Here is a 12332-nt window from a genome sequence, read left to right as displayed (position 1 = left end):
CGACATGAACCTGGAGCTTCTACCACCGCCGTGTCAAAGGCTTAACCCCACACCAAAGCTTTAATTAGATTATTCAAGGCAATGCAAGAGGATCTAATGACTATTTTCTTTGATACAATAGACAACAAGAAGGTAAAGAAGCGAATGTTCTGCTTCTTGGTCCTCGTGTTCCTTTCTTCTTCTGTCTTCTTCTTTACCAAATTCAACGGACGTTGCATAAATAGTCGAGACTTTTGAACCAAAGAAATACATGAAAATGAAACTAAATTAAATTAGAAAACCAAATCTCAGATGAAAACAGCGCTGGAACAAACATGCAAACAGCTAAACTGCTGACAAAAAAAAAATAGAAACAAGAAAACATATCCAGCAACAAATCACAGTAGAGATGGGCATTGTTGGAACTTGGCTACTTCCTTTTGCCAAGTGCACATAAGTCTGTGAAATGATAAATGAGCTCATTTCATTGTCTATTTCACTTATGGTCTTGGTGATGTGAACCCCCGAACGAGATTCAAGACTTCGGGAACCTCCAACAGGTTTTCTTCCAGGGTGTAACTCCATCCATCCTCCCATCGATGAGTTTGAACCCGTCCCACTCCAGACAGGGTGCCCTTATTTCTTCCAGCTCTGCTGCAGCCACCCTCCCTGCTTTCGTGGTCACCCATAAGCCTATTTGCATTCCAAATGAGATAGCGATGGGTTTACATGTCAGGGGCAATAGCGCGGACTATTCTCTGTGCGAGAGCATTAGTGGGGCTAAAAGCAGTAATGCCATCAAGGGCCAGCTCAGTTCATGAGGATACGTCGCTCTGCAGAGGACGGCGAGCAGAGGGGACCGGTTAGCTCCACAGGCATCAGCAAAGGGGAGCGCAGTCCAACGGATGCACCGATCTCCGCATCTTCGAAAATATGTTTGCCAAGTTTAAGGGCCTCTTCTCAGGCCCGCAAGTTCCAGCTGATCCTGGGACCACGAAAGCATCAACTCCACCAGCTCCTACACCAGCCAAGGTAAGACACCTTGTAAATATGCCTTTAAAGTCTCTGCTTTATGAGAGATAAGAGATGTTTTTGTAGTCGGATCCATCCAAGACACGGAAAAATTAAAAGAAACGCGCGTCTCATTCCGCATGTCACGCAGATCCACTTAATGTTTTTCCAAACTTTCCAAATGTTTTTCCGACTTTGACTTTCTATCCTCTCTTCCATCGATGTGCTCAAATATTTCTGACTATTCTAACTTAGATTTTGAATGAAGTCAAAGCCAACAAGTTCAACCTGAAGACAAGTTCTCTTTTTATTGACTTCTAGCCAATAGAATAATTTCCTAATGTGGTACTTTGGGGTTTTATTTGTTCTTCTTCTTCTTTCAAAAATAATAATACCAAATGTTTATCTGATGCCGTCTGGTTTGACAAGTAAAACCAAGCGTCTGAATCTGTGGACAATGATGATTTGTCATGTAGGAGGAGAAGCCAAACGAGAAGGAAAATGAAGCAAAGAAAGAGGACCAACCGCAGGGTAAGCTTGTGACTCTACTGTGTCCTGACACTGGGGGTGAAACTTCGCTCTGTCTCTCTATTCTGCATTGAGTTTGTAGAAATTCTCACTCATTCGTTCAAGTGGCAACACAGAATTACAGGAACGTATTTTGTCACTGACTATATTGTAGAAGACATTGTGGTACATTGCACTCTAAAAGATCAGCGTATAAATGTCGAGCGGGAAATATAAAAGGCATGAGAAGGAAGCCCTGAGGTACCCCACATGATTTTTTTTTTTTTGTTTCTTTTTTCTCACTTTGATGTATAAGCACCTAATGACTCAAAGTCAAATAAGGTTAGGCTGACGCAACACTGCCATAACCTTCGCCGGTGCTGACTCAGAAGCATCTGACTGAAACAGCATGAAAGATATCATTATTCTCATAAAAAATGATACTTTGATAAACCGATTTTTCTACTAGGTTTACCAGAAATCCTGTATTGCCGTCTGCAATACTCCAGGTGCAACTGACAGCTTGAAAAATAAACTCATTGGGACCGATTCAAGATGGCAGGCTGCGGATTTCGTGTGTGATTTGCTCGCTCGTCCGTCCTGTGCATCCTGTTTCTAGTGTAAACTCTGCGCACCACAGATCGAGTCGCATGTCGCGTTAGGAGTATCTGTGAATTCACAATCGAGATAGCGAGTTGTGGAGTTCACGATTTGCGAAACAAGTGAATGCATTGGTTTCCCGTGAGCAGCACTCAGTTCCTCGAACTGGTCATGGTGATGGAGGGTTTACATGTTAGGGGGTATTCTGCATTCGCTCCAAACACGCCCAGGTTTTTGCTGGGTACTCCCAATTACCTTCTGCAAGCTTAAAAAAAATAAATATATACATGTAAAATTTATTTTCAACTCTACGTTTGTTTTTGGTATGAGTATTTTAACATCAACAAATGGTATAAATTGTTAAATCAGACGAAGATTTGATGCCCAGGCTGTAGGCCAGCTGTTCATGCCAAGAAAAGAATAAATAAAAAATAAGGAAAGCTTTCCAACGTGGCTGAAAAAACATCCCCCACAGCGATGCAAAAGACTTATTGATAGTAGACGTTACCGCCAAGAGTGATACAATCGTTGTTGAGAATTTGAAGCCATTTCCTACTTCACACAAGGCCAAGTTAGTACGGATGGCTGTGTTCACTCAATAAACGAAATCACAGTTTGGAAACTGTTTCCACTATTTATTTAAATGCACATTTAAAATAAAAAGTCATCCTATTCAGCTGCACATCCTTTGGGTCATGAGTACAATATCTTGATTTCTGAAAACTGCTTAATTTCTTTTTCATGTTACAATCTTGTACAGTATAATATCATTACTGTTGTTAATCTTGTTGTTTTGCTTAAATCCGCACCTGTTCTTCTAACTAAATTTTCAGTGAGGGACACTTCTTCTTCTTCTTCTTCTTCTTCTTTTTTCCTCCTTCTCCTTTGTTTACTTCTCTTTTGTCCTCTTTTCAAATTATTTTTTGCATTTTTCGTTGCGACCAGAAAGCAATAACAGAATTCTTTAAAGGGGAAACAATATATTTATTTATTTATTTGGCACTATAGACAGCCGGATGATAAATCTTTAGAAATAATCGATCTATGTAATATTGACGATAGTGGGATGAAAGGAATTAGAAAAGTTACATGTGTTTTCCACAAGTGCATTTTATTTAGAGGAATCCTATATTTTTGCATGTTGCATCTCCAGCCCCTGCACCTGCACCTGCACCTGCATCTGAACCAGCCCCAGCACCGGCTCCAGGACCTGCCCCAGAACCAACTGCTGCACCGGCATCGGCCCCAGCTCCAGTCCCGGCTCCGGCCCCAGCACCAGCTCCAGCCCCGGCATCGGCCCCGACTCCGGCCCCAGCACCGGCTCCAGCCCCGGCATCGGCCCCGGCTCCGGCTCCAGCTCCGGCAGCCACACCTGCAAACCCTGAGCAGGCGAAACCTGAAGGGTGAGTCCCGCACCCAGCAACTAAACTAACACCGCCTACACTCAAATGATCCATTTCAGGGGAGATTCATTAAATCTAAGGAGCAACTAAGCAGAGGAGATTTAGTATGTCGAAGCACATTTTACGTAGGCAGACACAGCAAACCCAGTATCTAATTAATCACAATTTAATCAGGCGGCCCGATAAGTTGCAGGGAGAGAGAGGCGGAGAAAGCTGTGAGAGGTAAACAGAGTATCTGAGATCTTTATCCCTTGGTTTCAACGTGTATATTAACAGAGCAATGACCTGAGAGTGGATTATGGGCTTTTCAGCTCTTCAGGCATAAGAAGCTCAGCCATGAAAGACATGTGGCTAACGGGAAGCAGCAGCTGCTAATCTTCTCAGCTACAGAGACAAAACACCATGAATGTAAGAGGTAGAAGGGAGAGAATGAGACCCGTGTGATGGAGGTGTGGACTGAGCATCCTCATGTCCTCACAGGTGACATGAGGATGCGCCCCCTACTGGTGACCTGTGCTGCTGCTGAGTGAGCTGGTAATTGTTCCGAAAAGCACTTGCTTCCTCTATACATATATATTTTTTTGTGACACTGAAAAGTTTGACCTTCAAAAAAAAAAGGAGAGTGTAAATAAATAATTTCAGTAAATATAAAATGCAGGTTTTATGTAATGATTTGATTTATGAGGCCAGGGAAGAAATATCTAAACCGACCTGAACCTGTGAAAATATAATTGGCTCCCTTGATAAATTGTCAAGTTTGTTGCAAAAAAAAAAAAAAAAACCTTGCACACACACATAAGTGCAGTCTTCAGTCTGATGTATTACTGATTATATCCACAAGAGGGCGTGATTTGAACATTATTTGAATATTATTATTACTGTTTGTATAATATCATTATATTATTGAAATATAATGATATTATTATTATATGAATATAATATATTATTATATGAATATAATATATTATTATTATATGAATATAATAATAAGAATAATATGAATAATAATAATGATGTTCGTAATAATTAATAATATTTATTGTGAATGAATAATTTTATTCATTCATAATAATTTTATGAATAATATTCATAATATTCTTGTATATAAAATATTAAATCTATACAATATTGTGTTATGCTTTTCACTGTAAAATGCATTGTTTTTATTGTTAAATCTCAAAATTAATTTTCTTATTTATGTGTATTTGCTAATTTTACTGTTATCTTATTTAATCTTTAATCTTAGTGCACATTAATAAACAATCATTGTATAGACTGTAAATGAGCCAGATTATAGCATAATTGCTAATTTCCATCTGTAGTCCTAGACAATGAGACCCAAACAACATAAAGACATTATAAACATACAATCAAGAATGAACAAACATTTAACAAACATGAACAAACATTCACAAAAAACACAGTAAAAAGTTAGTTAAAATGATGACATGTCTGGGAATGACTTTTTATTTTTATTTCTTATCCAATCCAACAAACTCGGTTGTTGTTGTTTTGTTGTTGTTTGTTTTCTCTAGACAAGATGAGGCCCCTCCTCCGCCAATTGTCATCAACAAATATTCGGATGAGCAGCTCAGAAAGGTAGCCCAACGGATGAAGGAGAGACTGAACTTATACAAGGAGAAAGTGGTTGATCAGTATGCGTCGTCCCCCGAGATAACCCCTCCTGTCAGTGAGTACAACTGCATTCATCGTCTCTTTGCTCAGCTGTGACACATTCGTATTGAAGACGCTAACCTGTGACTGCTCAGTCAGGACAAAAATAGGAAAGTTAGGTCATCTCACCTGACCTGTTGTCCTTTCAGCGCCTCTGCTGCTTAAAGATGAATACGCCAGAGTGATGGAGGAAAGGGCGAGGCAGGCAGAGGAGGACAGGATAAAGAAGGAGGAGGCGGATAAGAAGAAGAAAGAAGAGCAGGAGAAGAAGAAGAAGGAAGCTGAGCAGAAGAAGAAAGAGGAGGAGGAGAAAAGGAAAGAAGAGGAGAAGAAGGTGAAGGTGCCCCTAAAGACAAGGTTGATTGCAGCTTACTGGGCGTCGGTGGACTTCGTGATGAACCCCCTGGTGAACCAGATGGACTCCATCCTGGGTCCCACCATCGACCCCTTCACGGACCGTCGCTACATCGCGTGGCTCAGCCTGGTCACTGTGGCCATCAACTACAACATATGGTTCATCACCGCCAGAATGTGCTTCCCGTACCACAACGAGATCGCCAACCCCATTTGGTTCACCATGGACGTCCTGGCGGACGTCATTTACCTCCTGGATTCCATGTTGTTTCAGCCTCGCAAACAGTTTGTCAAAGGAGGAGACATCATAGTGAGTGTGGCGCCAAGAAAACGTCTCAGAAAGTGGCTAAAAGTGTAACAAGCCAAATTATTTTTTGTCTCTCTTTTAGAAAGACCGAGTCTTGACAACCAAGCACTACAGGGAATCTGAGAGATTACTGGTACTTCACCTCAGATTCATGCATGTTTAAACTCATAGGAGATCTTAGAAGTATACACACCCTTGAAATCATTTAAAGCATTTTCATATCTAATGGGACATATTGTACACATCAACTGAAACCTCAGAGTACCTCCAAACACTGTAAAGGGGACTGAGCAGTTGTGTGTCCAAATGTTTCTCATCAGCATCCCCAGAAAGTCGGGCTTGTGGAAAGCTTTTTAGAGCCTCTGTAAATTTCTTTCAAGTCGTTTCGACCTCAAATGTCGTCCGTTTCCCGCCAACAGGCCGACGTGGTTTCTCTCCTGCCATTCGACTTGTTGTACATGCAGTTCGGATTCAAATCTGGTTTCAGAATCAACCGCTTACTGAAGGTAAATTTAGTGATGTGCTGACAGTGAATTGCGTTTCCTCCCGACTTACATCCTCCTGTACTTATTCTCAAGATAGATACATTTTTTGAGTTCAGCGACCGTCTGGAGAGCATCTTGGCGAAGGCGTACATCTGGAGGTGAGTTCCATAAAATTAGTTTGGTGGGGGGAAAAAACATACGAGTTCTTACTGCTGATGACGTTCATCTTTTAAACTATTCCAACAATGAACTGAGGGTCTTCTCAGAAAGCTTTGCCTCGGATCAAGGTTATTTCCCGACGCAGCTCATTTTTAAAGAAACCTGTCAAGACATGCACCAGAAGTCCCATGAATTTCAAGCTGCAAACTTTTAACGTTTAAACTGTTGCTATTATTCCTTTTAAGAGTGATTCGCACCATTGGGTATCTCCTCTTTATGCTCCACCTGAACGCTTGCTTCTACTATGTGGCCTCGGAGTACCAGGGCATCGGTGGAACAAAATGGGTCTATTCTGGTCTGGGCAGCGCGTAAGTACACTACCATTTATATCACTGAATACACAAAAACTCTGACAAAATGTAAGCTTCCCATTTGGTGATGTGTTGTAAAATTTTTATGGTGTGTTTCATGGTTACTAAAGATATACTGTTTGATAAGGGGAAAGAAGCATGTCATTGGTAAGCCTTAGCTGAATATTAAATACGAACTTTACAATTGAACCCTCTAATTTTCTTTTTCCATTTATCACCCCAACATTTCAGTAAAAGCCTTTTTAAACAAACTTGCTTTTAACTGCAGGTGGTTGCATCAAGTTATTTACATATTCGTGTGTTTGTTTGGACTCAGAAGGCCAAATGCATTTTTTTTATTATTATTACTATTTCTGATAAAAACTGAACTGCTGACAGATTTGTCAGTTTCACCGGCTATGATGGTACTCCAGAAATATCAGAATGTTTTGTCACTATCATGTTTGACTGCTATGTGACAAAGTTTGTCCCAAAAAAATTGACAGAAACCCCAAACCTGAAAGTTTTGCTGTTTGTTTGTGCTGCTGATGGAGTTACCTCAGCTGCTTCTTCTATGCGGAGAAGTCCCTTCTGATGATTGCTGAGCTGCCATTTCCAGACACCATGTTTGGACAGATCTTTCAGATGGTGAACTACCTCTTCGGGGCGTTCTTTATGTCCGTCATTCTTGGCCAGGTAGCATCTATCTCGTGGCCTGCAATGTTTTGGCTTTTGTTTGGTGTCTATGTTGGATCGTGAAAGAAAATGCACCAAAAAGAAAACGCAGCAAGACCTCATGGGAATTATACGGGGAAAAGAATTGAATATTTTCCAAAAGAACAATACATCTTTACCCCTCGCATTTTTTCATGACATCCAATCGAGTGTCTCAGCGTAGTTTGTGAACGTCCCTCTAACATCGCCTCACCTCCTCCACAGGTACCTGCGCTGCTACTACTTTGCCGTCCGCAGTCTGATCAACATCGGGGGTCTAAACGAGCCTCACACAGTCTTTGAAATTACCTTTCAGATGACTAACTTTTTCATAGGCGTCTTTGTGTTCTCCAGTTTGATTGGACAGGTAACGCAGAGACCAAATTGTCCGTAGCGTAGGTGATAGACCAAGCACCTCTCCTCGGTATGTGTCCTAAAATTAGCGTCTCCTAACTTAAGACACTGACACTTCTATCAACGTCTTTTATTAGCTTCATAGCTGAATGGAGTTATTGTCAATCTCACTAGACACCCAACATCCCTGTGATCCTTCACACTATTGGATTTTCTTTTTCCTGATTCCCTTTAGAGTCTTGACTGTGGGTACAGCATCTAGCAAAAGTATGTATCTCTTGAACTCTCTTCCACTTTACAGCTACAAGCTTTGATGACTTTTACTGGTATTTTACGTAGTAGACCGATGATTGTAAAGTGGTAGGTACATTATACAAATTGCTATAGGAGAAAATCTGAGGCATCCGGTGGCCAAGTTTGTAGAGCACCTTGTGCCGAGGCCATCGTCCTCCACTCAGTTGACGTGGGTTTGATTCCAAGTCTCAGGCTATTTACTGCATGTCAATTTACTGTGTCGTCAAAACCAATAAGGGCAAGAAAATTTGGAAAGCATCTTGAGCATTTGTATGCAGCCTCCTCTACAGTGTCCATCAATCACAATGAACGTTTTTGGGTTTTTTGGGGCGAGTCTCTTTTGTTCTTCTTTCCAAAATGTCTCAAACGTAGTCGGACTGGACGGAGAACATCCGTGAGCAAGAATTTCAAGCCTTGCCACAGATTATCAGTTGGTGTGAGCTCTGTTGACTGGATCACTCTTTATAGATCAGGGATCAATATTTAATCTCTGATACCTTCAAGTTTTGGGATATTGCCAATTTGAATTTCCTCTGTCTTCATATTCTTGTATGTTGGAGTGTAGTCACTAATTTGGTGACTTCTGAAGGTGATTGACTGGAATACATTCATTTTGTGGTACCAGAATAAAGGGGGATGAATACAAATGCACAAATGCATTTTAAAAGGTTTTCCTTTGTAAAAATGCCAGATATTCTTTAACTTCCTCTTAAAATTTCACACGACTTTGTGTTTTTTTGGTCTTAAAATTAAAGTCTGTGGCTGTAATATGACCAAATATGGAAAGGTTCAAAGAATATGTTTACTTCTGCCCAGCACCATAGCTTTTCATTTAATCAACAGTCAGTTGTCCTCTGTTTATTTAACAGTTTTTATCACGTTGCTTTAGATGAGAGACGTGATCGGCGCGGCCACAGCAGGACAGACCTACTTTCGAAGCTCCATGGACAACACAGTGGCTTACATGGTGACCAACAACATTCCCCCTGTGGTGCAGAACAGGGTGCGCACCTGGTACACCTACACTTGGGACGCTCAGGGCATGCTGGGTCAGTGAAGGCTGGCTGAATGATCATTTGGGGGTTTGGGAGTTGGCCTTTTTCTCCTGACCTCTCCCGCTTTGTGCTGATGTGCAGATGAGTCTGAACTGCTGGATAAGATGCCTCTCGTAATGAGAACCGCCATTGCTGTGGACATCAACCTGGCGACGTTTCAGAAGATTGATCTTTTCAAGGTACAGGCAGGTGAAATCGTCCCACCAATGTGATCAGAAGACCGGTATGCTAAAAAAAAAAACTCCCGTTGCTCCCACAGGGCTGCGACCAGCAGATGTTGGTGGACATGCTGCTGAGGCTGAAGTCCATCATCTACCTGCCAGGAGACTTTGTGGTGAAAAAAGTGAGTTTGTGTCCTTTTCCTTCTGACGTACCATGAGATTATTTGGATAAGGCATCCGCAACATCTGTTGGTGCCCAAAAAAAGATGCGGAGAAGAAACAAACACATTTCATACTTAATTTATGGTATTTGCAAAACCTGAAATAAAGTCCTTCCTTATGAACATTTGCCTTTCCCAAATGGTGTACTTCCTTTGTTTTTACCATTTTGAAGAACGACTAAGAGAAATTGGTATTTGTTATGAAGTGGTTTGCACAGTGAGCAGATCGCCGGTCTAATACCAGACGTCTCACTTATGAGAATCGGAGTCACTTTTAACCTTCGCAGACTCGACTTAATCTCAAGCTGGAGAGTATTGTATCATCAATGTTTACAGAAAATTGTATTATTAATGTCAGAACAATACAAAGATTTAGGAATGCACTATATATCGGCACCAAAATTGGCATCAAACAATATTAGTCACTTTTAAACATATTGGTTTTGGTCCAATATTTAAAATCGTGTCCATATTAAAAGCTGATATGCATTTCAATCTTGTTTATTTCTGGGGGTAATTGGTCATGTGACAGTGATGCAGCAAAGGATTGTGGGGAGTTTTTGTGAAGTGGCAGTGGCAGTTCACCTGTGTGACCCCCAGGTGAACAGAGGTCACAGGTCCCATGTTAAAAACTAAAAGTGCCTTTTTTTCCCCCTCCATTACCTTATAGAAAAGTTGATTGGCTACATGTGCCAGAGACATTTTCCATCACCAAAAGGATCTCTGAAGTTAGAAGAAACCTCAAAAAGAAAATAAATCATAGAATATGTCAACTGCATTATCTGACAGATTTTTGACAGGATTGAGGTATTCTTGAACAAGGGTGCCAATACGTGTGGAGGTTGCTGTGCAGACTGTCTTTTGTGTCAGTGGTTTTTGTCTCTCCGCAGGGTGACATCGGGAAGGAGATGTACATCATCAAAAGCGGAGCGGTGCAGGTGGTGGGAGGGCCCGACAACAGCATCGTGTTTGTAACGCTGAAGGCCGGCTGCGTGTTTGGAGAAATCAGGTCCATTCACACAGATGAAACGAGTCACGGGTTGTACACGCAGCTTCCTTTGGAAGAAAAATGCACCATGAAAGCTCTGCATATTGTGAAAAATCTACTGTTTCTGTAGTTTGTTGCAGTCTTCTAAGGACGGAGGGAACAGGCGAACGGCCAACGTCAAAGCTTATGGCTTCGCCAACCTTTTTGTTCTGGAGAAGAAGGACCTGTTTGACATTCTCATCCACTACCCAGAGTCTCAGAAGGTGTTGGCCAGGAAAGGGAAGTGAGTACAGGACCTGATTAAAAGGTTCATCCTTGAATATCACATTGACTTCAGGCGCTTGAGCTGTTCTGATTCTGGCGTGAAAGGATTGTGTACTGCATAGCCTCCTACTGCAGCATTTCATTTAAATTAAGAGGTCATATGCATTTATTTTCCACTTATAGTGAAATTACTCAAATCAAAATTACAATCAGTCAAAATGACACACACAGGAGTAAACAGTACTGTGAAAAAACGTACAGATGAGAGGCAGGGTCCTTGACTTTTTCTCAGTCTGAAGCCGTTACAAAGTCACAAGTGGAGAAAATACAGGAGCTTCAGCAGAAGACTTCAGTTATTTGTTCTCGTTTTTGTGCATCTACGTGTAGGAAACTAATGAAGGCGAAGGGCCCTGCGGCAGCAAAAGTGGAGGAGGAGAAGAAGAAAGGACTGGCGCTGTTCGGCCCCAAGCCGCCGACGCCCAAACTGCTGCGAGCTTTCGGAGGAAACTTTAATAAAAAGATGTTTAGCCAATTAAGGGTAAGTCGACGCCGCTTAAGAAACATGATATAAATCATTGCAACACTTTTAAACTACTTTGTTTTGTTTCCCTCAACAGAACGCTGAGCAAAATTGAGGACTCAGCTGAACTGTGTATTTTTGTTGATTACTCCATTTTGGGAGCAAAGGTACAGCTTAATTTCATGCTCTTTTGATTGTTTTATATCAAGTGTTTTATGTCAATGTGATATAAATCATGCGCTGCGCACGCATGTGTGAATTTGTTAATAAAGTCACTGGCATCGGAAGTGTTGGAAACAGCTGTGGTTCTTGATTAAATGTTACGTTGTGAATCTTGAAACCCGCTGCCACCTTCTAATGGTTTTGCTGCCATTGTTGTTTCTTGCATTGTTTTTAGTGTTGCAATGCAAGCTGATAAGAAACAGAAACTTAGCTTTTGCTCAATTTGTAAAGCACTCTTGCCACCCCTAGATGAAGTGGTGCCCTGGGTGGTGAGCCATATGGCCTATATATATATATATATATATATATATATATATATATATATATATATATATATATATATATATATATATATATATATATATATATATATATATATATATATATAAATGGCTTCATGAACTAATTCTAAAGGTGGGCAATGCAGGGTGCTTGTTTCATTTTACACTGAATGTATTTGTCTTTTTATGGCTTTATTGTCCACTTCTGTTGCGTTTATTTTCTTTTTACACAATTATGTTATTATTATTACTTTGTGTGACTGATTTAATCTTTCATATTTACCTTAATAAATGACTGATGGATGTAACAGCAGCTCTGTTTTGTTTTCTCGTGTCTGTGGATTTTGTCCCACAGCCTCCAGTTCGCGCAGCAGAAGCTCTGGTGCAGATCCGATCTAATCCCGTTAGACAGACAGACAGACATTGTAA

At 40.9% G+C, this 12332-nt stretch overlaps 1 protein-coding gene across 2 annotated transcripts; it reads left to right on the top strand.

Moving 5' to 3' along the window:
* Positions 1–714: 714 nt before the first annotated feature.
* Positions 715–11900, top strand: LOC129364945 (cyclic nucleotide-gated cation channel beta-3-like). Of its 2 annotated transcripts, none has more exons than XM_055037895.1 (17): positions 715–1011; positions 1467–1521; positions 3251–3500; positions 5036–5190; positions 5324–5838; positions 5918–5968; positions 6255–6341; positions 6414–6478; positions 6725–6847; positions 7769–7910; positions 9081–9240; positions 9328–9425; positions 9506–9589; positions 10519–10637; positions 10747–10899; positions 11268–11418; positions 11498–11900. In XM_055037895.1, exons 1-17 carry the CDS (start codon positions 913–915, stop codon positions 11513–11515), a joined length of 2325 nt encoding a protein of 774 aa, XP_054893870.1. In that variant the 5' UTR covers positions 715–912; the 3' UTR covers positions 11516–11900. The 2 variants fall into 2 exon arrangements, with proteins under 2 accessions (XP_054893870.1, XP_054893871.1); XM_055037896.1 differs by lacking the exon at positions 7769–7910 and adding an exon at positions 7384–7525.
* Positions 11901–12332: the final 432 nt, after the last annotated feature.

This window comes from Poeciliopsis prolifica, unplaced genomic scaffold (assembly GCF_027474105.1).
Source record: "Poeciliopsis prolifica strain line A6 unplaced genomic scaffold, Auburn_PproV2 SCAFFOLD012, whole genome shotgun sequence".
Classification (NCBI taxonomy): Eukaryota; Metazoa; Chordata; class Actinopteri; order Cyprinodontiformes; family Poeciliidae; genus Poeciliopsis; species Poeciliopsis prolifica.
The sequence above is the reverse complement of the archived record's forward strand: the minus strand, read 5'-3'. Positions and strand labels throughout refer to the sequence as shown.

Coding starts and splice junctions, on each gene's coding strand:
- LOC129364945 (XM_055037895.1), top strand. CDS start 913: ATGTTTGCCAAGTTTAAGGGCCTCTTCTCAGGCCCGCAAGTTCCAGCT. Junction 1,522..3,250: donor GAAAGAGGACCAACCGCAGG/GTAAGCTTGTGA, acceptor TTGCATCTCCAG/CCCCTGCACCTGCACCTGCA. Junction 10,900..11,267: donor GTGTTGGCCAGGAAAGGGAA/GTGAGTACAGGA, acceptor ATCTACGTGTAG/GAAACTAATGAAGGCGAAGG.